Here is a 27,982-nt window from a genome sequence, read left to right as displayed (position 1 = left end):
GTACCCTGTGTGCAAAATGTAACGTACGTCCCCGGGGGCGCTTTTAACGTGGAGATACGGAATGTCAATAAGGCAGAATGGTCTTGTCCTTGCGTCTGATCCTGGGGTTCCACACACTGATGACCAATATTTAATTAAAACATAGTATTACATTGCAACCAAAATTTTACAAGATGATCATGTGCCCTAGAAGGAACTTTTGTGATGCTTTAACTTGTGTACAGTATTGATAAGATATTTTCGCCCCATGATTACTGTTAAATGTACCTAGTGCTGATAATAAAGAAGGTTATGGTATTTTCTTGCATTTATGGCCGGGTTTATTAAGCAGCAATTAGATATTTCGATTGAACGCAATGGATTTTTTTCGAATGCATAATCTCCTGATGTCAGGTTGCATCACCAGTTCACGATCTTTTAGCATGATAGTGGGGCGGTAACAAGTGCATAGGTTGCAGCCCACTATTGTCTGGTACCCGAAGTCAGTAAGTAAGTCGCGTTGATTTCAACGCAGACCGGGAATCGGTTTAAAACGGAAACTCGACCTACGAAAATTAAATTCGATAGCTTGACACACTTTAGGGTATATAAACAAAATAACAACATCCATGGCTTCAGCACAGAGATCGCGAGTGCCACCAGATATGGCCGTTGGATTTATTGGCGCTGGTCGCATGGCACAGGCTATGGCCCGAGGATTTATAACTTCAGGTGAGTGGAAAAAAGTGATAAAAGGGAGGTAACTGGTATATTTTTGTTTATATATTTTGCACGTGGATGTCATAATCACATAAATTAATTGAAAAATGATTTGACGTTTTTTCTTCGTATTTTTTTTCTATTTTTTTTAAATTGTAGAAAGTAGACTCTACCTAAAATTGATATTTAATGGATATATTCAAATCCTTTATATAATCATGATACTGATGATAAACCCGAACAGAAAATGAGGTTTTTTACCTGTAACTTTTTTATTTCTGCAAATTGTAATAAATGGCCGGTATCAAAATAAAGCTTAAGGTTCTTCCGCAAATTGAAATTAGAAATTCATGTGAAAAATCAGAATCCTCGAAACAGCTTTCGAAATGCAATGACACAAAAAATATATGATAAAAGTTGAAAAGACATATCTGTACGTAAACTTGCGAGCATGAAAGCTACGTTGAACCCTGTCTCCACAGTGCTTTGGAAGAAAATGAGTGAACATTTTTGGTGCAAAATTTCGGTATCGTATGCAACCTAAATTGCTATAAAATATTTACTTTCAAATCAAAGAAATGCCAAAATAGTGCACACGAGCGTTACTTTTTCAAGAAAATGTCGTTAAACATTCTAATGCGCAAAACACGTGCACAGTTTTTCTAAAATATTTCGCCGCCATGTTTATTTCAAGGAATTAAATATATGATTGTTCTTTTACCTCAGATTTCCTTACTGAAATATATATGCCCCCTTATTCATTGTTAGAGATATCCATTTATTATAGTTTAGCACTGCCCGATCTCCTTGATCTGTTACCGATCCTTTACATTTAAAGAATAAACGCAATGTGTAATGATAGTTTTTCGCTTTACACACCACCTTTGGACAAGAAAGGCGTTTCACTTAAAATGTGTAAGCATCCGCTGGCAAAGTATTATTGAAAGATCGGAACTTTTTCTAAAATAAAGTTCAATTTCAATCATTTTCAAAAACTGGAAATATTGCACATTGTGTTGAATACATAAATAAAACAAAAATCCCCAAAATAAACCATTTTATAACTTTTCCGGGAACTATAAGTTTCAGCCGAACAACGCATTTCAGGATGACACAAAACTGGTTTCTCTTTTTAAAGTTTGTAAACAGTGTCAAAGTTCACCTGAGGAACATTGCTGAAAAAGTAAAAGTGCTTACTTGTTTCAGTTTTACATCCTGTAGAAAACGATCAACTTTCAGCTTTAAATGCATAGATGTTCTAAAATTATTCCAATATCAAAAACCGTCCGATCTCTGTGATAAATAAAACGAAGCAAATTTAACTATTTGTTTACACTTTAACCATGTGAAATTAAAGGCATGTACTATCACGAGACTCCCGTGCATTTTGAACCTCGTGGTGAATAAACTGAATTTACTTTAAAGTATGGTGTCTCATTTGAGCCAGTTATCTGTTAATTTCAGAGAAGATACATTAAAGAAGTGTTTATGAGATTATGCATTTGTACAAATATTTACTAGTCTGCTTTATATTAACGACGATAGAAAACAAGTGTGCACTCGGCAAATAGCAAGTATAATACTAGTATACAGAAACTGATCCCAATGTTCGTAATTTTCAGAATGATAAAGAGCTCGTTATCCTTGGTTTCGTAGACAGTCTTAGTACTGGACCGCTGCTTCTGCTGTCAACACCGCAGTAATCACTAATGTAAAGTCAGTGTCCATTTCTATGCCTGAATTTCAATACACATTTATTATCAGTTTAAATCTATGAAAGTGTGAAAAAATATCGTTGTTTAACGAAGAACCAAGAAACAGAAAGGTTACTTTAGAGATACTGCTGATTTTAATCATCAGGTTTTTGCGTGAGAAGTTCAACTGATTGCATTTTGTAAAATGTTTCGTAGTTATCTACAATTGTATACAAATTGTATTACCTCCTAACATATTTGGCTGTACATTTTTTTCTGCGATTTATTCTCACTGTGTTTTTAAAAACATGCTGCATAAATTCTCATATTGTATAAAAAGTCGATAGATCAAAATTGGTTAGTTTACGACGCATGAAACATCTAATAAGGAATCACTATACACATCGAACTTGTCCCGGACCAGTATGCGGAAATACTGTGGCCAAATGTTTCAAGAGTGTCTAAAATATTTGCATATATCATGATAAAGCAAATATTTTTATTGTTTTTTTATAATTTATATATACACAAACACGTATGTGTGAGAAAGTTACGTTAAGTAATTTCGGTAGTTACAGAGGGGGTGCCGAAAATTCTATTTCCACCACATTTTCCGTGAGATAAGCAGCGCGTAAGTACATAAATTCCGCTATAATAAATTAAACCTTTATGATACTTGCACAATCCTTGAAAAGAATTTTGGATCGTCGCTAAATCTTGTTAACATTAAGTCTGAGACTTGTCTTACAATTTTAGGCAGTCTGGTACACCATACGTAAAAAAATCATTGCCCGCACATTGCACTACTTTTATGTATGCTGAAAATAGCAATATGTACAGATTTATTTTCGTTTTAATACATGAGGTGGTCAGATTTGAAAACAGATTTTGTACTAAGTTTAGTTCTATTCAATAAGACAATTCTCCTATGCACTAATTGAAACTTTGAACTAACTTTTGCCATTCATGAATTTTTAAAAAAGTATTTTGAAAGGATTTATAAATCTAACCAAAAATTTGGAAAAATACAGGTAAAATATCTTCTTTGTTTATTTCCAAATTTTAGTTTTACTTTTTATACACCTTCTTTTAGTTCAAGTCTTGCGAACTGAGCTGTTTTTGTACTCTGGAACAGCTGCATTTGAAAGCTTTTGTTCACTATATTTTCACACCTCAAATGAAGGTCACTCTAAATTCAAGATGGCGGAAGTACCTTAACCTTTGCTGAAAACTTTACATAATTCAAATTTATATTAAGTAATCAAACTCACACGAAGTGAGGCCCTGAATGGGGTATGTAAAATGTGGACTGTATGAACGTTGACTGATGATAAATTCGAACACTTTGTCATTTACATTTTTTTTCAGTATTATTATATTGAAACTTTCCCCAAAAAGCTGCAACAGTCATTCCTGATCAATTAATGAAAAGTCACCAAATGTCAGACCTTCATGTTTCAGCAGAGAGCATGCGCAAAAAAACACCCTCTTCCCCAGTAATTTTGGATAAATATTTTTTATAAAAATAAATATAAGTCATTTATTTATACAGAATATTTACCAATATTGTTTTTGTTTACACCAGTTGGTGTTGTAAGTGGAAACTATTAGACGGTGTGTTCAGTTTTATAAATAACCGATTCCAATCGAATATTTCCAAGGTGGTCACTTTATCATCTGTCCGGGTTTATCATCAGTACCAGTATGGTAATAATAATATTATTAATAAGTTAGTTTTTTCTTTTAAATCAAATACAACATTAATTAGTATAAAATTTATGACAAAATAATAAGCCAATAAAATGCCTGTGTATTATTTATTTTCTGCTCTTAGCTTGGTTTTCACCTTAAGGTAGTTGTGCACATTTGAATCGAAATTTTTTCTACAATGTAGAATTTGATTAAACTCTGATTTTTCAAATCTTCAGAATATACAAAGAAAATGCGGCAAATAAAAAAGATAGGGTCGTGTGCTTGATTTTTTGCTAGACTGATTTGAAAAAAAATAGACCTCACGCAATTTTTCATAATGGAAGTCTATGGGAAAATCATAACTTTCATAACATTTTCGCGAATAGAAATTTTTCTACAATGTAGAATTTAATGAAACTTCCCACACTATTAAATAAACATACGGCCTATAATGTGGTGAAATAAAATGTATAGGTCCATGTGCTTAATTTTGAGATATTTGACCTTGATTAAAGTGAACCGCACTTTTCACGCTACTTTTAAGACATTATTTTGAATTTTTAACGCGTCAGATGTTTTAATATCATATTTTAACTTTAGAAAGACAGTAACAGTGCCATTGTAATAAATTTACTCACAGGTTGCTATTAATTCATAAAATGATTTTCATTTCCGTACGCCAAATCCAAACTTTATTCCACGTTTTCCGGATAAATGACGTTACGCCATCACTTCCGGTTTATCAAACGTGCAGAACTACCTTAAATATACACTTACAGACATTCTATAAAATAATTAAAAAAAAAAATCAGTCTGTATTATTGTATAATTAATTATTAAGATTCTTTAGATAAAAGTGATTTAACTAGATAAGAAATTTCAGAGTGGCCTGTTATAGTTTTACCTTTCTGTCAATAGTAACAAACTATAATGCATTTCCATTATATACTTGCTTTAAATTTCACAATTCATTCTTATAGTCTAGAACTGCCAATAAGGAGTCTTAGATAAATAATAAATGTTGATTCTTTCTAATAATCAATTACCTAGTAACTAAATTAAGATTTACCCTACAGTAGTGGCACCTGTTATGTATTCAGTGTTAAACTTACAATATTTTTATCTAATTACTGATTAACATACACTGTTGGATTCCCACAGGATATATATGAAACATTTTGGAATTCTCACCATGATTGGACAGCAGATTAGTGTTTTTATTTTCAACAAACTTTTATTTTATTTTAGGTCAATGCCCTTCAGTTATCACCTTGACAAGTTGACATGTAGTTTATCAGTACATGTACTTTGTTCCTATTTAATTTCAGGTTTGGGGCATTGACCTTAATTTACAAGACTTTCTGGCAGCGATATGTTAAGCTTTGTTTATCTTATAAGTGTTTTTTTATATGTTCAAAATCCTTAAAGGTACATGCCTCCAGATAAACATTACTGTTTAAAGAATAAGTAGAGCAGTTGCACTCATCCGTGGCGTCAGTATCCAAATTGAGTTAAGTTTTGTATGTAAGCTGGTATCTCATTAACACTAACTGAAATGGATTGAAACTTCACACGCTTTTTTCACTGTCAGATTACCTGAAATGCAGTACACAGGTTCCATAACTCTGTAAGATTGTGCCTCCTTTTGACTTTTTTATTCAGTCATTGAACTTTCTTTGGTAACAAGGCTGTTTGATAGGCCAAGCATTGCTGTCCTCTTACAGCTCTTGCTTTAAAACAGATATAGCAGTTGATTTTAGGTTTTATTCTAATTTTCAACCAATCTGACTAAAGTACATCTCCTATTACGCTACGCATAGGATCTGAGAACGACCTATTCATAGCCTCGTTCTGACGACCCTTTCGCTAGCCAATCAGAGCTTAACTTACAACATTTTGCAAATCTACCTGTAGCCTTGACTTTTGATATTTACAATTCTTATATCGTACTGTTTCACTGTCTTGTAAGCTGTACGGCCGTAAATGTTTAGACACTTCCAAGATGGCGGACGCTGAAAGTCAACACAGGTAGGTGCTCCAGTTTTTCATTGATAACATGTTTTCTCCAACACTTTTAACGGCCATACTTATAGCAAATGATAGCGGAATAACATGTTCCTCCGATGCATTATCTAAAAGTTTGTTGATTTCATTGTTTCTCGAATTATATTGACGCAAAATGTGCCAATTTGATGAAATTAAAATCGAATCGAGGAACGCACATTATTTTCGGTCGTATCTTATTCAGTAATCATAACTGTTTGAATATTTCTCTGGTATTTTGAAGCTTTTTGCCGGTTCTTTACGATGGTAATGCTTGATTTTACGAAACATAACTGGAAATTTCAAAATTTTTATGATTTTTAAATTGCCAATACAGCGGCGTAGACTATACCAACATATTCACGCTGAGCGGTGTAGACACGTTTTTTTGTGAACGGTTTATACATAGAATTAAGCGAAAAAACTGAACGGTGTAGATACAAGTTAATTTCGGCTATGCTAAAAATTCCATTTAAAAATATATGTAAATTAACTACGCGTTCAAATTCACTTAAAGTTCCAACTTCATTTTTGAAAATGGGAAAAATGAAAGTAAATCTGATCAAACCTATCTCAATGTTCATTGAAATTACAACATACAAGTTTCATAATACTGATAATGGGTGATTCCCAACCAACTAAATACACCAAAAAAATCATATTTTTTAAAAGTGTTGACTTTCCTCATCAGATACGTTAATCAGTGAAATTAAGTTTGACAAAATTACACTTTTGTATCATGTAAAACTTTGTTATGGAAATTTAGAAACATTTATGTATGTAAATCAAAATTAACAATGTTTCGTTTTTGTTCTACGTTTTGCATAGTGTAATCAAATGAAACATTTCTTGTTAACTGACCACTTTCATATCTCTTTCAAAATTACACCGCTATTGTTTAACACAAATCTTACAATAACTATCATATTACAAAGGTAACTATATTAAAAAAATCTTTTGCTTACTACCTTACTTGATTAATACTAATTATTTTATGTTTATATATATATGATAATAATTTTATGCGTAAACCAGAGGTATATCTGATGAAAGGCAACAATGAATGAATGAACACATCTAATGAATGGAAATGTGAAAAAGAACTATTACAACAAACATTATCATAACATATGCATATTGTTTGACCGATTTTTATGCCTCACAATTTTTTCTACTGCATCGTTTCTGTATAATGTCCATACATCAGTAAAATAAATTAAAAAAAACAGTTAAAAATTAATCATTTATTACGGTTAAAGTTTAAATGCAAATTCAGTAGGAAAAGTGGTTTATAAAGAATACTGCATTTTCTCAAACACATTCAATGTAAATTTACATAATTATGTGAATATAACTTATACTAGTACTTCTGCTATTGCTAGTGGAGTCAAAGAAAAAGTGTCATCATATACGTTAACACAAAAACTCTAAAGTTAAATTGTCGTAAACTGAACATCAGTCTGAACATCAGTTAGCAAAGAAAGCAGAGTCATTATTGTTCAATCTGTACTGCCTTTTGGTCTTGCCATAGGGGGAAGGTTTCTAGATTAAAGATATGATGTTTTCAAAGTCTACCCACAATTCATCAGCTCTTGAAGGCCATCTGAACAGTGGTATCGACCATTTGACACGGGTCTTTTCCATGAACGAAACATGCGCATCCTTTTTATTGGAGTCGACCTATAGGACTTTACCCACATACTGTTTGCCCTCATATTTAGCCAAAACAAATGATCCAACAACAGGAACTTTCATCTGTCACTTTACGTTTTCATTGTCGGCTTTACTGTCTTGGACTTTATTTAGAAATCTTTATGTTTAGGTTTTCTGCTTTATACTTTTGATATATATTCTCTAGATAATGATTGAGGATATGCACTTGTCTCTTATCACCTTGGTTCATGGTCTTTGGTATCTTTTTCCCAGGCATCTGAATACTGACATGATGTTCCCTTTCAAGGAACTAAATGATTTCTGTTTTCATCATGTTCTCTCTTCGTCGAGTCGTTTTCGACAAATAGGTCTCACTATTTTCGTGTTGGAACTTTTCAGCCCTTTTCTACCAAGACCTGTTTGCTTTCTGATTGTGTCTAACACTTACACTTTTTTACTATTCTTCCACTGACTACTCTCATCATACTCTTTTCATTGACTGAGATGTTGCTTTTTTGTGCTGCCTCTCTCCCTTCAAGACCTGTTTGCTTTCTGATTGTGTCTAACACTTACACTTTTTTACTATTCTTCCACTGACTACTCTCATCATACTCTTTTCATTGACTGAGATGTTGCTTTTTTGTGCTGCCTCTCTCCCTTCAGCAATAATTGCATTTGACATCTCCAGTTTTTTTTATTACTTTTCTAGAATGATTTTTTACTCCAAGAAGATTCAGATCATGTTGTGATCTAGGCATCATTTGCATTCTTGTTGTATCATTCTCAAACGAATTTGTGCTTGTGAATGGACTCTCGGTTTCCTTTAGCTCGTAAATGTTCCTTTTCAAGGTATGATTAATCATTCTTCTTTTTTCTCTATATATATTCTTTTTTATATTAAGCTCGACTTTTCGCCATTATAGACCTGAAAAATGAAAAAGTACAGATTTTAGCATACGTTCTTAATGAAAGTATGTAACAATTACCTGTGCAAAGCACCTTTTCACATTGGGTGAATAATCTGGACATAGATATGCATTTGATTGTACACAGAAAAAAATCATCAGATACGTTAACAAAATCATCAGATACGTTAACCCATTTTATAGCCAACCGTTAGCATCAGTTGTATACATCAGTGTATACACTAAAACCACACCACATGTACATGGGAATATACACCAAACATATTAAAAATCAATGTATGTTTATTCTAAAAACGAAAATTACTGCTGTCAGATACGTTAACAAATGGTCAGATACGTTAACTTCTTTCTGAGTGTCAACAGTAATAACACGTGAATGGCATAAACCCGTAATGGAAAACAATGTATACACCATTCAAAACTTGTATCTACACCGTTCAGTTTTTTCGCTTAATTTTATGTATAAACCGTTCACAAAAAACGTGTCTACACCGCTCAGCGTGAATATGTTGGTATAGTCTACGCCGCTGTATTGACAATTTAAAAATCGTAAAAAAGTTTATATTTCCAGATCTGTTTCGTAAGATCAAGCATTACCATCGTAAAGAACCAGTAAAACGCTTCAAAATACCACAGAAATATTCAAACAGATATAAATATTGAATAAGATACGACCGAAAATAATGTGCGTTCCTCGATTCGATTTTAATTTCATCAGATTGGCACATTTTGCGTCAATATAATTCGAGAAACAATGAAATCAACAAACTCTTAGATAATGCCGAGGAGGAACATGTTATTCCGCTATCATTTGCTGTAAGTGTGGCTGGTAAAAGTGTTGAAGAAAACATGTTATTAATGAAAAACTGGAACACCTACCTGTGTTGACTTTCAGCGTCCGCCATCTTGGAAGTGTCTAAACATTTACGACCGTACAGCTTACAAGACAGTGTGTTTCAGATAGCCGGTTAGCTCACTCGGTAGGCCACTTGCTTTGTATGCGAGGGGTCCCGGGTTCGAGCCCTGGAATGACCGCACATTTTTCTTACTCTTTGACATTCGAACAAGTCGTCTTATTGGTTAAAATAAAAATAGCAATACTGGAAATCCAAAATATACAGAAGACGTATGTGAATGAGTCGTTCTCAGATCTTCGTTTAGAAGATCAAGTACTTAAGTCAGATTGATTTTCAACCAATCAGATTCCAGACATTTTCAGAAATTTTTCATGTAGAGAAGTGTATAAATAGCATTTAGAAACTTTCTAAATTACTCATTGGAAACATGACTAAACATTGATATTCTTTTCTACTACTGAACTAAAATGGGTGATTAGCATACCCTCGGAGCAAAATTATTTGTTTGCATGTTAATATTGCAAAATGTAATGTTTTGTAATCTGTGTATAACAGTAAAAGATCTGTTCTGTTATGATCTTATGGTTTCCTTCATTTCATGGCTTCAATCCTACACTTATGTATTTGTAAGATTAGATAATAAATAGATAAGATTTTATTCATGCATTATGTCAACAACAAGAATTGCTGGCCACTTACAGTCACATCCAAATTAGCACTCTGAGAATAGAAAAACAATTAAACACTTTGTTGAAAGAAAAACAACAAATAAAAACACAAGCATATGGATTATTATACTAAGATCATGAAAATTATGCTAAATTCCGTCTGTTTTATATAGATCAAACTTCAGTAGTGTGACTAACTTTCTACATATTTTATTGATTAAAAGACAGTTTATACAGAATAATGGATAAAAAAGTTTAAAAAAGTTACAGAATCATTTTTATGCTTCCCGAAGGGCGATATAGTTGTCGCTTTGTCCGTCCGTCCCACTTTTATCTGGAGTATTACTTGAACAGTATTAATGGCATTTGATTGAAACTTCACATTATCATAGAGGTCATTGAGACAAGATGCATTGTCAAAGAATCATAACAAAATATATACAAAATAAGGCTTTTTCTGACCATTACTTGAAAAGTATTAATAACGGGTTATTATTTAATTATGTAATTATTTTATAACATGTAATTTTTGCATTTTTTTTTCTTACCTGGAAAGCCAGCAATGTTCACATATTCCTACCTGTATTCTACTAGTATGCAAAGGTTGTGTGCACAAATGTAAAAGATGGCAGTATTGTCGTTAAAAAGTTTATGCTTGGTGTGTAGGAACTGAATTTCAGATCGGCATCACATGTTGAATAGTATAGGGAATCTGCATCACACTTTGTGCCTGGCACAAAGGTAGTGGACTGAGCACAAAGTATGTAACTCATTTTGTGCCTGGCACAAAATTATTGCAGTACATATAGTATGCAACTCACTAAGTGATTTGACTGTGCACAAAGTTAGTGGATAATACATATAGTATGCAACTTACTTTGTGCCAGGCATAACGTGAGTTACATACTTTGTACACAGTCCACTGACTTCGTGCCAGGCACAAAGTGTGTTACATACTTTTTGCCTGGTCCACTAACTTTGTGCCAGGCACAAAGTGAGTTACATGCTTTGTGCCAGGCACATTTTTTTTTAGTGAGTTGCATACTATACATGTATTGCAATAACCTTGTGCCAGGCACAAAGTGAGTTATATGCTTTGTGCACAGTCCACTTGTTTTGTGTCAGGCACAAAGTGAGTTGTGTACTATATGTATTGCAATAATTTTGTGCCAGGCACAAAAAGTGAGTTACATACTTTCTACATGTGATGACCATCTGAAATTCAATTCCTGAACACCATACATAAACTCCTCAGCTACAAGCTTGGTAGCATACATATGAACCACACAACCTTGGCATACTAGTAGAATACAGGTAGGAATATGTGAACATTGCTGACTTTCCAGGTAAGAAAAAAAAAGAAAAATTACATGTTATAAAATAATTACATAATGAAATAATAACCTGTTTAATGGTATTTCATTGAAACTTCACCAAAGGATAGAGGCCATTGACGGGAAGTGCATTGTTAAAGAACCATAACTCTACCTTACCTAGTTTTTGAATTATCTCCCTTTATTATACAAAATAAGGCTTTTCCGGACCATAACTGTCATTTCATTGAAACTTCACCAAATGATAGAGGCCATTGATGGAAAGTGCAGTGTCAAAGAACCATAATTCCCCCCAGTTTTTGAATTATCTCCCTTTATTATACAAAATAAGGATTGTCTGTAGCATTACTTGCAAAGTATTAATGGCATTTTCATTGAAACTTCACAAAATGATAGAGGCAAAAATTACACTTGATGATATTTCCCTTGCTTTAAATATCTCCCTTTATTCAATTTTCTTCTATTTATTGTCTCCATTTTGTTTTTGGTTTCTAATACATTATTTCCTATATTGGGACAAGCACATGCATCCGGTAGCATCATTTGGTTTTACTGATTCTTTGTTGGATTTATTTCTGATGTAAATACTTACTGATAAAAGCTTTTTCTACTAAAAGCATTTTCTACATTTCCAAAAACGTGATATTTATCGAGAGGCATGCAGCTTTAAAGAAAAGAATTGTCAGTTTGTGTTAAATAATTGTAATCAGATGGTCATTATTCGTCAATAAATGTAATCAGATGGTCATTATTCGTCAATACATCTTAACTTAGGCTTTATGCACTTCCAAAACTTTCCTAAAGGAAATTTAAATGCCAGCCTGTAATTTCTCCAGGAAATCAATGAAATACTGACTCATCAAAAATGCCTGGTGATGTAAGATTGCATCACATCGGATATTCTGAAACCATAGATACAAACCACATTTGCATAATTAATTGCTGTTTATGTGGTATTAACATGCTTTTAAAAGTTTGTTTTCACAGGGAAATTGTGATTCACAAACAGCTGTTCTTTCAAGATATTAAATTATGCTAGATTTTACAGGGAACAAATTCAAGTACAAAATAATTTGCCTGCTGGAAAATATCATTTCTTGATTCTGTATAGTTCTTCTCCCTCCTAAACTGGGAAATTTGCAGTATGTGCAATCAACTTAGATTGGAAACATAGAAAAAAAAATTTATCGATGAAAAAGTTGCATTTGGTAAGATGTTGGTTCAGTAAGGACATCAGTATTATTCGCAGTAACTGTTTGAAAGATGCTGATCAAATGAACCATGTGTAGTAAATGGTTTCAAGATAGTAGAAAGTCATTGTCATACATTTCTTTAACCTTTAGCTTGCTGGCGGCAATTGTATCTGCCTTTGCAACCAGTGCAGACCAAGATCAGCCTGAACATCCGTGCAGTCTGATCTTGGTCTGCACTGGTCGCTGTTCAGTCAGTAAAGTTTTAGTGAACACCCCTTCAAATAACAAATGGTATTGCCCAAATTGAATGATGGACCAGTCCATTTTAGAAATTTAGCACTAAATTAGCAGGCTAAGGGTTAACGTAACAGAGCTGTTCCAGATGAAGATTTCTCTGGGTGCTTGATTAGTTCTTCTAATACTACAGCTAAACCTTCTTTAGCGGCCACCTGTATCAAACAGCCTCTTGCTTTAAGCAGCCTAACATCTACCTTTCTAACATGGCTTTTTGTTCTAGACTGTTTTCAACTTGTCTTAAGCAGTCAATTGCCTTAACCTTTAGCCTGCTGGCGGCAAGTTATTCTGCCTTTGCGACCAGTGCAGACCAAGATCAGCCTGCACATCTATGCATTCTGATCATGGTCTGCACTGTTCGCTATTCAGTCAGTAAATTTTCAGTAAACACCTCTTTGAATAATAAATGGTATTGCCCAAATTGAATGATGGACAAGTTCATTATAGAAATTTAGCAAGGTTTAAGCAGTCAGATTGTGTCACTGCCTAGGCCAACAGTTGCTTAATACAGGTTTTACTGTAGTTATAACTTTTGACTATGTTTTTTACAGGTATTATAAAGGCAGGCAATATAACAGCAAGTGATCCAGACCCACGAATGCTTAATTATATCAAAAAGGTAATAATTTAATATAAATAGATACATTTTAGAAATTAATATAAACATGTAGTGTAACCTTTTGTTAGCATGTGACACCTTCAGAGAGCAAGTGTGTGCATATGTGCTTGCCTATATGGCAGGAGTATGATTTTTAGTTGGAGCTAGGATAGTGCAAGAAACAGAAGATGGTGTAGTTCAAGAAGCCTCAGTGTGCCATATGGACTCTTATCCGAATGTTGAGCGGGAGCTTGAATTCAACTCATGACCTTCAAAAAAATGTTTTTTTTTACTAAGACAGTCTTGCCACTGGACTCCTTTACACGTAACAACGTATGCATACCTTAAGGAAATTTTCATAGGTTTATAATCATCTGTGAAGGATTGTCTAAAATTATGAAAAGAGCATTTTGTAAGGCATAAATACACATACCTTTGACCTCAATAAATGATTTATCAAATGTTTTATCATTGTGCATGTCTTGCCTTTGTAAGTCCCTGTGATCTGAATTTGGACACCTTTGAGTCTAATGAAATACTGGTCTATTATAGAAAACTGTTTGTTATTTAAGATTGTCATATCAATGCCAGTATTTGCAAGGTCTTTAGTGATTTGGTTTTGGACCATCATAGCATCTTTTGGGAAAAGAATTCTGGCTATGAAATCTCAGCCATCCTGACAAATCTTCGAACATTTCCTTTAACAGTTAACTTTTAGAGAATGGTTGAAATTTTGATTCTGTCAAAGTTCATTTTGTTCATAGTGTTCTCTGTCACCCAATAATTCTTTGCTTAATTCTTGATATAAACATGTAACTTGAAAGCAAGTGTTGAAAGAGAACTGTGCAATAAATGTAATTTTTTTCTTGTCATTGTACAGAATTTAGGTATAAATATAACAGATTCCAACAAAGAAGTGGTACAGAAGAGTCAAATGATCGTGCTAGCAGTGAAGCCAAATGTTGTCAGTCTGGTATTACAGGAAGTATCACCCACCGTATCCAAGGAAAAACTGGTCGTCTCCATAGCAGGGGGAATCCCCATTTCATTTATTGAAAAGGTACAACCGTTTATCGCCGTTTCGAACATACAGTAAACAACATCAGAGTTTCCCAATTTGTTAGTGCTTTAAAAATATAAGCCAAAATTTTGATACAGTTTTGTTGTGTGTAATTGTGCAAAGCTTGAGAATGGAAGTGTAGCATATAGATCAGGTTTAAGAAAAACAATACAAACAGCTGAAAAGCTTGCATTCCACCAAAATCTTTTAAGTACATATTGTATTAGCACTTCTTGTACAGTGTAAGATAGCGACCTACCATTGGTTGAAAGACAATAGGAGAAGGTTGAAAAAATGTTCCATAAAGCAACAATGATGGACCTTTTTAGCTTCATTATTGGGAGAATAGGGGGGGGGGCTATTCTATTTGCCCCGGTGTTGGCAATGGTGTGAGCTTTCTTGGTTAAAAGTTTTTCTGCAACCTTTGTTTTTCTGTCATATCTTTGTTACTAATGCTTATCTCTTAGTGTAACTTCACATAAACATTGTCCAGCTTACAAACAAAGTATGTGCAGGGTCTGGGCCCATTATACCCAAGGTCAAGGTCACCAAGGTGTTATACATGGGTTATTTTTAAGGCAACCTTTGTTTTTCTGTCATTTCTTTGTTACTATTACTTAATAATAATATATCTTACTGTAACTTCATATGAACATTGTCCAGCATACAAACAAAGTATGTGCAGGGTCTGGGCCTATTATACCCAAGGTCAAGGTCACCAAGGTGTTATACTTAGGTTATTTTTAAGGCAGCCTTTGTTTTTCTGTCATTTCTTTGTTGCTATTGCTTATATCTTACTGTAACTTCACATAAACATTGTCCAGCATACAAACAAAGCATGTGCAGGGGCTGGGCCCATTATACTCAAGGTCAAGGTAACCAAGGTGTTATACTTAAGTTATTTTTAAGGTTAAAGTTTTTCAGCAACCTTTGATTTTCTGTCATATCTTTGTTACAATTGCTTATTATCTCAATGTAACTTCACATAAACATTGTCTGGCATACAAACAAAGTATGTGCAAGGGTTGAGCCCGTTATTTCCAAGGTCAAGGTCACAAAGTTGTTATACTTAGAGTTATTTTCATGTAAATTTTTTTTTCGAAAGCTTCGTTTATAGACATATCTTTGGTACTTTAAAAGATAATGACTTGAAATTAAAAATATTTCTTTATAATCATCATATGCTTGTGTGGTTACAGTCCCCATAACTCAAATTGTATTTTTGACAGAATTATGCTCTTTTCATACTTAAAGTTTTTTAGCAATATTCGCTTTCTGGATATATTATAACAGTAACTTTAGTACAATATAAGATAAAGACTTGAAACTTAAAATGTATCTTTATCATCATCAACAATCCCCATAACTCTGATTTGTATTTTTGACCAAATAATGCCCCTTTCATACCTAATTTTTTTTTTACAAACTTTGTTTTCTGGACATAACTTTGGTACTATATAAGATAATGACTTGAAACTCAAAATACGTGTATGGTAACAATCCCAGTAACTCTAATTTGTATTCTTGACAGAATTATGCTCCTTTGTATGTCTTTCTTGTGAAGTAGAGGATTCTTACTGAGACATATATTCATTTTACTGTCAAATCGCCGAATAGTGGAGCGCGTTGTCTTACGGACAGCTCTTGTTAACTTATCCACTTATTTTTGTTTTCAGAACCTCCCAGAAGGTTCAAAGGTTATACGTGTGATGCCAAACACGCCGGCCCTCGTGCTGGCTGCAGCGTCTGTACTTGCTCCAGGAAAGGAGGTTGATTCAAATGATACAGAGCTTGTCATTGAACTGTTGCAATGTTTTGGTATTGTGGAACCAGGCTCAGAGAAGTTGCTAGATGCTGTAACTGGCCTCAGTGGAAGTGGACCAGCTTATGTAATTCATACATTCTTATATGTTTCTTTCATACTAAATTTTGTATTAATTAATTATAATTATGCCCCCCTTTCGAAGAAGGAAGGGTATATTGTTTGCAGATCTGATGTTGGTCGGTCGCTATGTAAACCAATCCGTTTCCGGATAATAACTCGAGAACGCTTGGGCCTAGGGTCATGAAAATTGATATGGAGGTTGGTCATAACCAGCAGATGACCCCTATAGATTTTGAGGTCAGTAAGTCAGAGGTCAAGGTCACGGTGACCCGGAACAGTTGAACTCAAGAATACTTGGGCCTAGGATCATGAAACTTGATAGAGAAGTTGATCATGTTTCTATCCTTTTGATATACTTGTCTTGTAGTGGTCTCACTGAGAGAAGGCGATCAATGCTAGTGAAAACATAATTAAGTCACCAGTGGCCAAGAGGTCAAGGCCATTTACTTCGATACACTTGTCCCTCTCCTCTGTGGATTTGACCCCTTTTCTGGTCATCACATAAGGGAGCCATCCTTGTACAGGGCTCCAGATAAGATGCGTATTAGCGTAAATTACGCTTTGAAATAATGCATATACGCATGTCTGATAATTTTTAAGCGTATAAAAACGTATATGAAATTACAGAAACGCATATAATCACTGTTTACTAGCGTAAGCAAAATCTGAATCATCTGGATGCTTTATCATTTTATGTAACAATGCATGGTCGGCATTAATTCTCCCACATTGAACGTACACACGCATTGAATGGTACTCTGCAAACCTAGGTTAAACTATATTATACATTCAATGCGTGTGTAAATCAAATAGTTGGGAATTAATATTGATGGTACGGTAGTGTATTTTAAAATTACTCCAACAGGCTAGTCAATTTCGGACTTTACCATTTCACTTATTCGCAAAAAGTGTGATAAGTAAATACTCATAGGCCAAAAAGATTATCTGGAGCCCTGCATATGGCTTATGGAAAGTGTGTGGTTCTACCAAGTCTAAACCTGTCTGGGTCTGAAATAATGTAGGAAGGTTACTCAGGGTCTTTTTCCAACACCAGAAGCTGGAAAATCCCCATACAATCTAAATTGTCAGCGTACCCTTAAGACCCAACAATTTGATAATAGACCTTCTGTCAGCGGTCATTTTCGTCCTCTACCACTAAATCATGTGGAGAAGTTGATTGTTACTTGTGGAGGACAGTTCAGGAATAGTACAGAATCCAGGAACTCTTGTTAGGTTAACTGCCCGCAATTACTTGACTGAAATACTGTGAAAAATAGCGCTAAATTAAAAACAAACAAATAACACCCAACAATACAGAAGAAAGTTAAAGTCATCAAGTTTTGACTTTTTAATAGCATTTTTGTTACAATAATAATGTAACAAAGATTGAAAGCATTTACTTAAAGGATGATTATATGTTTGTCATTTTGAAACCCCAGACTGAATAAGAACAGCTTTATATATGAACAGTTGTAATATAAAATGGAGATGTTTTTGTGACATGTGATGAAGTGCAAATATTTAAAAAAGTTATTTATTTAATTCTTTGACTATGCTTGTATATTTTCAGGCATTTACTGCTATAGAAGCTCTCTCTGATGGAGGTGTAAAAATGGGTCTACCCAGAGATCTTGCAATAAAATTGGCAGCACAGACATTATTGGTAAGAGAATTAGATGTTTATGTCAAGGTGAATGCGTAAAATTATGTGAGCTGCACCATGAGAAAACCTTTATAGTGCATCCGTGCAGTCTGGTCAGGATCCATGCTGTTCGCTTTCAAAGCCTATTGCAATTAGAGAAACTGTTGGCAAACAGCATGGATCCTGACCAGACTGCGCGGATGCGCAGGCTGGTCTGGATCCATGCTGGTCGCAAATGCACAATGTTGGTTTTCTCATGGTGCGGCTCATGTATTCCATCTTGTAAGCGGAAAATGGAGGGATACAAAGTACTGATCTAGGATTACATAGGGAAGAGCTGACTTTTGAAGACCTGTCTGATATTGGATGTTTTCCAGTACAGTACTAACAAGACAGTTTGATTTTTTTTTCCCAGAAATAGGAATGTTACCCTGAATGTTAAAATATCTACAGAGTTTAAATCCAGTATCTGCATCAGTTTTGAAGATTGTAACTCGCATGCAAAACTTTAACCAGAAGTTTTTTAGTTCAAAAGGGGACATAATTTTGCAAAATACATGTCAGAGGTATGGGGCTTGAAGCTATGACTTAATTTTATAAACGAAAAGAAACGTGTGAAGTTTCAATTTAATATTTGCAATAGTTTTTGAGATTGTTACTTGCATGCAAAACTTTAACCAGGATTTCTAAGTCCAAAAGGGGGCATATTTTAGCCAAAATACTTGACAGAGTTATGGGACTGGTTGCTATCACCTAGTTTTATAACCCCAAAGACACATTATGAAGTTTCAAATCAGTATCTGCATTAGTTTTTGAGATAGTAACTTGCATGCAAGACTTTAACCAGGATTTTTTTTAGTCCAAAAGGGGGTATTATTTGGCAAAAATGCATGTCAAGAGTTATGTGACTTGATGCTATCGCCTAGTTCTATAACCCTGAAGACATGTGAAGTTTCAATTCAGTATCTGCTTTAGGTTTGGAGAAAATAACTTGCATGCAAAACTTTAACCAGGATTTTCTTAGTCCAAAAGGGGGCATAATTTGGCCAAAATCATGTCAGAGTTATGGGACTTGACCCAGTGAGGTTGGTAATTGACCTCGAAAATGAAATAATAAGTTTTAAAGCTATATGCCTTTAAATAATAGCTATACATACTTGCATGCAAAACTTAACCAAGGTGTGACGCTGAGGCCAAGGTGAGTAGAATAGCTCAGACTATTCCACGAGCTTAAAATAGACCAATGGCAAAATTGTATTTTGTCAGAGGTCTCTAAGCCTTGTAGCCTTGATGTATAAATTCCATGGTAATTTGATCAATGAGATAATGTCCAACTTTAAAAGTTGTTAAAGTATTAACTCGTGTACATGGAGGGATAGCTAAGAGAAGTAGCCAAGGTGACAGCTCTGGTAAGAACTCCTAGTTTTCAAGAAATGTTAGAGGGCACCTGGGGTCTTCCTCCACCATCAAAGCTGGAAAGTTGCCGTATGACCTATAATTGTGTCGGTGCGATGTTAAACCCAACAAATAAATAAATAAACTTTCAAAGGACTCTAATGACTGATGCCAGTCCTTTATATTTTACACAAAATTATGCTTGAAATGTGTAGTAAAACAGCCTTCTGTGGAGATAATTACTTTATACATATTTGAAACAGCAGTTAAAAGTTTCCAGAATGTTTGTTCAGAAAGCTCCCTTCGGATTTATGACAAGGATTTAGGACACGTGTACAATCATATCTTGGTTGTCTTGAGTGTACACTATACATATTGTGAATTTTTATAGTAAGATTTGGACAGACTTGTATAATTATCATATAGAATAGGAGCCAAATGGCAAATATGTTGCAAACTTTTTTATGGCTTTTCCAGTTTAAAGTTGTTTTTGAAACAATACCAGTATATTAAATTATTGTAGGGGGCAGCAAAAATGGTGTTAGAAACAGGAAAACATCCAGGACAATTAAAAGACGAGGTTTGCTCGCCGGGTGGGACCACTATTGCAGCCATGCATAAACTTGAAAGAGGAGGCTTTAGGGCTACCCTTATAGATGCTGTTGAAGCGGCGACGCTAAGAGCCAAAGAACTAGGTGAAACAAAGTGATGTGCTAAATTGACTGATGCAGCAATGTGATTGGATGTTGAGAGATACTGTGAAGACATTAATAATCAGGAGGGACTAAATCGAGGTGTTGTCAGTCTCCGATGGACAAGCAAAATTCTTATTGTTTCGTTTTTTTTATTTGATATTGAAATCCACGAATTTCTTCCGCAAAATAGTGGTTTTGGCAGAAACCATGAAAACTAAATCCCAACGAAATTTAATCAATTTACAGGAAACTAGGAAAATGTGTTCACAGATAATCTGGAATATAGGTTGATGTCGATAGAATTGATTTCTAGAATCTCAGTTTGATATTTTATATGGTGAAAGGGAGGTAACAATTGATGATGGAATGAGAGGTAATTATGTCTTCCCCCCACTGGGGGAGACATATTGTTTTTTCCCTGTCTGTCCGTCTGTCCATCCGTCACACTTCATTTCCGGAACCTTCAACTATGCATTGGGGGAGACATGCGCTTTCCTACAAAAGCATCTTCTGGTTAATGATGAATTTTGTAATGGAAACTCTTTATCAGGATATTGTCATAATTGTGGCTTTTAAACAACTGACAAAATTCATAATCAAAGACGTTTAATACAGAAGAGTTATTCATCTTATAGTAACCCTTCTATTATGACTTTAGAAATTCAAGGGAGTAGACAGACAGCAATAATTAAAATATGCAACATGATTTATCTGGAATTCTGTTTTTTTTTTCGTTTTAGGATTAAAAACTGGGTTTTTTTTAACTTTTTTTAATGAAGGGACCCATAATATGGGCACTAAGATTGGACGAGTACCTGTGGGTTTGTTAGGGAACATACCTTTTTTTTGCAGAATTTTGTGATGCTATTTTACAGATGTTAAGAACATGTACATTAACTGGGCATTTCTATGTTCTGATGTGATATTTTACTATTTTAGCACCATTCTATGCAGATTCTTTTTTATCCAAGAGATTTAAGTGTGAAAATAAAAATGCTTTGCATATTCTTTGAGAGATATAAACATAAAGTTAAACTGTTTGTACATGATCTCATGTCACATCAATTAAATTGGTTTTTATATAATTTGTTGTTGATACATTCTTACACCTCATAGCACAAAAGTGTATGTTATTTAAGAAAGGGTCACAAAAAAGCTGAACAAAGTTTAAATAGCCAATTTCTGAAGGTTTAAGCACAGGCATTATCTTACTGAGGTTTTTTGTGTAGGCCAGCTACTGTGAAATCATTAATATTCGTGGGGGACTAATTTTCGTGGATTTTTTGGTGGAGTCAATCCACGAAATTTAATCCCAACAAACAAATAAAATTCCCATTCACTTTATGTTCGAAAGTTGTAATCCACGAATTCATATCCCCACGAATCTGCCGTTTTGACTAAAACCACGAAATTTCATGCCCACGAAATTAAATGATTTCACAGTATTTATAGAAAGCATACACTTACTAACTGGCAAGCCATTTAATAAAATGTTTTATTATATGACTTCAGAAATCAATTTTCCACAAACGTTTTATGTTATACCCCCGGTGTCTTTCTGTCTGTCCGTCGGTTAGCAATTTTGTGTCAGCTCTGTAACCCTTGAAACCTTTGAAGGATTTCGAGGAAACTTGACACAAATGTTCACCACATCAAGATGGCATGCAAAGTGCATGTTCTGAATGGCTCACTTCAAGGTCAAGGTCACACTTGGGGGTTAAAGGTCATATGACTGTTTCATATCCACCCTGTAACTCTTAAAACTGCTTAACGGATTTTAAAGAAACTTTGTACAAATGTTCTCCAAATCAAGATGATGTGCAGAGCGCATGTTTTAGTTGGCTCGCTTCAAGGTCAAGGTCACACTTGTGAGTCAAAGGTCATACCTGAACCCCTTGAAGGATTTCAATGAAACTTTACACAAATGTTCAGTACTTCGTGACAATTTGCATCTGTCCGCTCTGTAACTCGTTAACTTCTTGAAGGATTTTAAAGAAACTTGGCACAAATGTTCACCACATCAAGACGTGCAGAGCACGTTTCAGATGGCATGCTTCAAGGTCAAGGTCACACTTGGGGGTCAAAGGTCATACCCTTGGATGTATATTGCTCCTCATTGCGGTGCTTTTGTTTTAAATTTGACCTTAGCCCAGCAGCAAGTATTGACTAGTCATGCAGCATAAACTATGGATTTATATAAGGTTTCATGTACTGTAATGAATAGAGGATATTACACAAGCGTCTTTTCATACTGAATTTATTAAACTCGTTAAATAAACTCTGCCGAGCATTTTATCAATTTTGTTTAACAAGTTCAATAAATTCAATGTGGAAAGACACAAATGTAATATTCTTTTTATTACATGTAAGCTTTTCCTGCTGAAACATCAGAATTTCGTCTTTCTTTACCTATTATAGACCCAGTAAATTTGATCAATGTCTCCTATACCTAAAATGATGTCAATGTCAACGCCTTATTACACTAGTGTATTATCAAATTTATGTAATGGCTTTATTTCACTCCCAATACATCAAAGGTGATGATATACCCTTATTTAATGGCTTGCCTGTCAATATTTACAACTATTTGCCAGAGGCCCAAGGCAAGCTATTCTGAATCAGTCGGTGTCTTATGACCTGATACTCTAAATGAATTTCAGTTTTTTTTAACTTTATAGTCCGGGCTGGCAAATATGTGTAGTCCTTTAAACAGCACAAAAAATGGACTGGCATTTTATATAAGGACCATCGAGGTACTATAGATGTTGCAGAAAGGACCATTGATGTATACAAATAGCTGTGCTCAATGATAGCTTTGATGCTTTTCTAGGAAGATCAACAGTTTCTGTAGATAAAATCAGTCTTTTTGTGCTCCCCCCCCCCCCCCACCGAAATTTTTTTTTGAGAGGTTCGATTTATGCAACAATTTGACTTTTGATCAGCCAGGAATGTAGCTGATAGCTGTTACTTTCTCCATACAAAACATTTTATCATTTCACTAATTAGTGTTTATTAGAATTGACTGTCTGATATTAATGAGCCCTGGGCCCATATTCATAAAGCTCCTAAGGAGAAACTTAGGAAAATCCTCAACTTTGTAAAATTTCCTAAACAACATAGCACAAAAGAAAAGTGTAAACTTTATAAGACTTATTGATAATCTTCATTACTATACCAGACTCTATGAGACAATATTGTTAGACATTCCAAATATCTCGACGACTGTCCACAAAAATGCTTCGGAAATTTTCCCTTAGGAGCTTTATGAATACGGGCCTTGGAGTAATCTGTCAATTTGCAAAAGCAGAAGGAAGCTTAAAATTGGAATGTTACTGTTGCTTCCACTTACTTTCAAAATCAAATAGAGGTGACTCTCACACCTTTTAGGTAAAATCTGTTCCTCACAAAAATCATTAAAATATGGTTGCTATAAATACAAAGAGTGGTACAAACTTACTGAAATATGAATTTTGCAAGATATCCTAAAATTTTCCAAAAGTATTATGCAGCAAGGAATAAACCGTTGAAACGTTTTTGATGTAATTGAGAAAATCCACATTCTCTTTGACCAATATCTAAAATTCATTTTCATGCAGTTTATCATTTTTTCAGTGTCACATATACATTCTATGAAAAACTTTGGGAAACATACATGTACATGTTGAAAAATTTCCCTCCGTCTATGGGCAAGTACAACTTGCTTTTAAAATTCAAACAGCCATTTATTGCCCACTAAATTCTACATTAATTTTATGCAATGTAAGTTCTGCCTTCTTGCTTGTTTAACATATAGTTAAGGGAATTTCCATTTTAACATACTTAGGATATCAAATTTAAGTAGACAAATATTTCTAACATATATTTTGAACACATAAAGCATGTACCACAAATTCAGTGGAAGAATGGACAGTATCAATATGGAGGATGTTTTCTTTGGACAGAAGTAGATGCACAACAATGAAATATTAATCTTTTTATTACAAATGATACATATATAAAAATATAATGACAACAGAAACAGGAACTGCTTTTGAAAACTTAGCTATAAAATGTAACTGCTTGTGTAACTGACGTATACAAATATGTATTGCCGTATAACCTGTATTAAGCAAACAGTCAAAGTGGCAACTTGAGATATGTTGAAATTCGAACAAAGTCAACCTGGGAAGTTGGTCTGACAGGCTGCTCAAGGCAAGTGACTGCTCAATACAGGTGGCTTCTAAGGGAGATTCAACCTTAGTACCAAATGAAACATATATAACATTAGATCTAAACCAACAAAACTTGAGATATTTTTCACTGAACTGTTTTCCATTATTTACGGTACACTGCTGCAATGACTCACTGCTACATACTATTCTATTCTTTTTTAGGGAAAATAGGGTACCAGATGTGTAAGGAAAAGGTGTTAAAAATGAATTCTGATTTGTGGTAAAATCTTTGAATATATACAAAATAAAAAGAGTTTCTATATACATGCATAAAAGCCTAGTGATGTTTGTAATTTATGTACAAATGCATGATAATTGATATTTAGATAATTACCATATTCATTATAATAACATATACAGTCTTAAGGACATTCCTTGTCAGGAAAATCAGAAAATATATGCAACAGTTGTTTTTATTTTCAAACAGACTTGTCACTGGAAAGAGGTTAGCTTGACTATGAAGAAATACCGAAGCTTAGATTAATTGCCTCACTGGTCTTTAGTCAGCGCATCAGGGCGGGCCTTATTATGTAAGTTAAATGTGGAGGCACACAATCAAGAATAAGGTTTCAAAATGCAACTTTTTGGTTGACAGATTATTTTAAATTAAAACATATTTTTTGTCAATTTGTTATATTGGTATTTCACACCATTTAGTTACTGACAAATTTTATGTTGTTAGTTCTGAAAAAAAAAAGAATTTATAAATCTTAAATTCTCTGGTGATGTGTACTCTGTTTATATAATAAATATGGTAATTAAATTTAAGTATTGAGTTTTAAACCCAGTAATTAATATTGGAGTATATAAAAACTGTACAATAATATACACAAGTTCTGGAATGTACAAGGTATGTGCTATGGACAGTTGATTGTAAAGATGACATATTTACACAATGTCTGTTAGTTTCACTGTCTTTGTAAAATATGCATGTTTTAAACACAATATTGTCAACTTTTGATGCAGTATGTTTAAATCTGAAAACAGGGTTTAAAGGTTATAAAACATGAGTTCTAAGACCAATCTCAAAATGCATCCTTACCATTGGTCAACAGTTTGTCAGTGAACAACCAATCAAATGCTAGGGTTTTGAGACTGGTCTTTCCACACAGTTTTCATAGCCTTAACCCCTGGTCCCATATTCATCCATGTCTAAAGTGGATGAAATTTAGACTCAGACTTAAATCTCTAAAAATTAAAATCCTTTTTAACTTCTGTTAAAAATGCCAACTACTGAAATTTTGGCAGGGAGTTTTGTTATAGGTTATGCTATATTTGAGTCAAGTTTCATTAAATTCCGAAAAAAATGAGCAAAAACTAATTGTAGCATTTTAAAGTCAAAAGTCGAAGTTTCAGACTAAACTTTAATGAATACGTGCCCTGGACATTCAATATAATACACTGTACTTTGCTGTATGAGAGGAAAAGTCAAGAGTTCAGTTCTGTGATCAGTTATCGGTAATCTTTGGTGATGTCATCTTTTGCTGCCTTGAGGAACAGGCAGGCTCCAAACATACAGAACCAGCCGGATATACAACACATGCCGTATGACCAAGAGAGGTAGTTCTGATCAGGACGGGGCATCCAACCTCGATCTTCTTTCCTTACACCAAACACTATCAATGTGATCAGGATCAAAAGTACTGTAAATAGAAAGAATGCAATAAAATAATAGCAAACATCTCAGTAGGGCTCAGGCTGGTACCCAGGTTAGTTCCATTTTCAAGGGGTACCCAGGTAAAAAATTATGACCAATTTTCCAAGCTATGAAGCAAATTTGTATGGAAATACAAGAAAATGATTAACACTGCCATTGAATACAAAAATTAAGTATGTTTAAAGAAATTTCTTTCCATTATTTATTTTCAGATATGAAATCTACCAATCCACTAGTTAAGAGATGTGAAATTATTATAAGTTATTTCAGATTATTCACAAAAGACATTTTCTTATCTTGTTAGGTAGAAACAGATATACTAATAAATCGTGGTGGAGTATTTGTTGTGGCTGAGTCAATCCACGAAAATTAATTCATAAGGAACAAATAAATTACTAAATTCATTTAAAATTTACACACAGCACAAAGTAGCTGTTTTTGACCAAAACCTCAAAATTTTGTATCCACGAAAAATAAAAACCATTTTACAGTATATTAATATATAATTAAAGGAAGAAGGTCTTTTGTTGTCAAATTAGCCGTTTAATATTATGGCTTCCAATGGGTGATTAGCCTTCGTGCAAATCTTCTATCTTACCACATAAGGCCAATACTGCCGCAGTTCCGATATATATCATTTCTTTTAGGTAACTAGGTAAACACCTCCAGTACGCCAGTGTCGCAATAAGACATGTAACCACTTGGAACAGTAAGCTTACACTGACCATAACTTGACATGAGATAAACCATGCTGAAATAAGAAAAAAACAGTTTCGTTATAAAAAAATTGGTATGTTACATGTTTAAAGTCTACCCAGGGGCAGATCCAGAATTCCGTTTTTTGTAGAGTGGGGGCACGAAACAGCTGTGCCCCCTTCCCTACCCCCCGTTGGATCTCCAGTTGCTGCAACACTTATTTGAGATTACACTTGCAGTAGTTTTTAACAGATTGTAAAACAATGGACAAAACCTGTCAATGGGCAAGTCATCCATGACATATTAAATGAAGTAACCTAAGCGAGTATTGTAATAAATAAAACACACTACGGTAGCTGATATGACATACCAGACCTGAAATCCAACAATGTTGTTCAATTTTTTGGTATTCAAGTTGTAAATACATCAACATATGAGTCAACTTCCGGTATTTGACCCCACTGATATTTCTGACTTGCTTTCATATTAAATATAGTACCTGGGCAGGACACAGGTGTAAAGGTATAACAAACAAACACGGTGAACTGAAATAAAACTTACGTGGGGAAATCCATTCCCAAAGTGGTCTGGCTTCAGTCGAGAAGATATACCAGCAACCCAAATATCGTTTTCCGTTGTAATCCTTGTAGAATGTGTAATCGTTGAAGCAAAACTCCCACAGTCCTAATTTCACAAATTTGTTGTCAGCTTTTTCGAAACTTTCTATCCAGTACGGACTAGCAAATGCGATCACCATACAGAAGATGGCGAAACACAAACAAAACATAGCATAGGTCCCTTTCTCCATTTTGAAAAATGTCTGTCACACCTGTAATTAGGTCATCATAGGTAAATGCATACGCAATATCTTGGACTTTACGATGAAACGCAATGAAAAAATCCAAACACTTCCGAGTGGCGCGAAATTGTCAACAATTTGGACTGATCTATTTTGAATGAGAAGGGGTGGCGTGTCACACTATATATTGTACGGAATTTTTTATAAATACGGTCCAGACTATCTTAAAACTTTCTTGTTTATAGTCTTTAATTTGCAAACTGCTGATTATAAAACTGAATTCACCACCAC

The 27,982-nt window shown here is 34.2% G+C and overlaps 2 protein-coding genes and 1 long non-coding RNA gene across 3 annotated transcripts; 1 reads left to right on the top strand and 2 right to left on the bottom strand.

Moving 5' to 3' along the window:
* Positions 1 to 514: 514 nt before the first annotated feature.
* Positions 515 to 25,239, top strand: LOC123540473 (pyrroline-5-carboxylate reductase 1, mitochondrial-like). The gene is made up of 6 exons (XM_045325552.2): positions 515 to 711; positions 13,605 to 13,672; positions 14,532 to 14,711; positions 16,388 to 16,600; positions 18,167 to 18,259; positions 20,157 to 25,239. The coding sequence occupies exons 1-6, from the start codon at positions 609 to 611 to the stop codon at positions 20,340 to 20,342; spliced, it is 843 nt and encodes a 280-aa protein (XP_045181487.2). The 5' UTR covers positions 515 to 608; the 3' UTR covers positions 20,343 to 25,239.
* LOC123561830 (uncharacterized) lies at positions 7,358 to 9,627 on the bottom strand. Its single transcript, XR_008367807.1, has 2 exons — positions 9,587 to 9,627; positions 7,358 to 8,706 (listed from the first exon to the last, which is right to left on the bottom strand). It is a non-coding gene; the product is annotated as an uncharacterized LOC123561830 (long non-coding RNA).
* On the bottom strand, positions 24,287 to 27,743 carry LOC123540259 (uncharacterized). The gene is made up of 3 exons (XM_045325123.2): positions 27,454 to 27,743; positions 26,795 to 26,947; positions 24,287 to 26,182 (listed from the first exon to the last, which is right to left on the bottom strand). The coding sequence occupies exons 1-3, from the start codon at positions 27,698 to 27,700 to the stop codon at positions 25,992 to 25,994; spliced, it is 591 nt and encodes a 196-aa protein (XP_045181058.1). The 5' UTR covers positions 27,701 to 27,743; the 3' UTR covers positions 24,287 to 25,991.
* Between the last annotated feature and the right edge of the window lie 239 nt (positions 27,744 to 27,982).

This window comes from Mercenaria mercenaria, chromosome 16 (genome assembly GCF_021730395.1).
Source record: "Mercenaria mercenaria strain notata chromosome 16, MADL_Memer_1, whole genome shotgun sequence".
Lineage (NCBI taxonomy): Eukaryota > Metazoa > Mollusca > Bivalvia > Venerida > Veneridae > Mercenaria > Mercenaria mercenaria.
This window is presented reverse-complemented; position numbering and strand designations above follow the sequence as displayed.

Coding starts and splice junctions, on each gene's coding strand:
- LOC123540473 (XM_045325552.2), top strand. CDS start 609: ATGGCTTCAGCACAGAGATCGCGAGTGCCACCAGATATGGCCGTTGGA. Junction 16,601..18,166: donor GTGGAAGTGGACCAGCTTAT/GTAATTCATACA, acceptor GTATATTTTCAG/GCATTTACTGCTATAGAAGC. Junction 18,260..20,156: donor TGGCAGCACAGACATTATTG/GTAAGAGAATTA, acceptor AAATTATTGTAG/GGGGCAGCAAAAATGGTGTT.
- LOC123540259 (XM_045325123.2), bottom strand. CDS start 27,700: ATGGAGAAAGGGACCTATGCTATGTTTTGTTTGTGTTTCGCCATCTTC. Junction 26,948..27,453: donor TTGGGAATGGATTTCCCCAC/GTAAGTTTTATT, acceptor TTCTTATTTCAG/CATGGTTTATCTCATGTCAA. Junction 26,183..26,794: donor GGCAGTATTGGCCTTATGTG/GTAAGATAGAAG, acceptor TTCTATTTACAG/TACTTTTGATCCTGATCACA.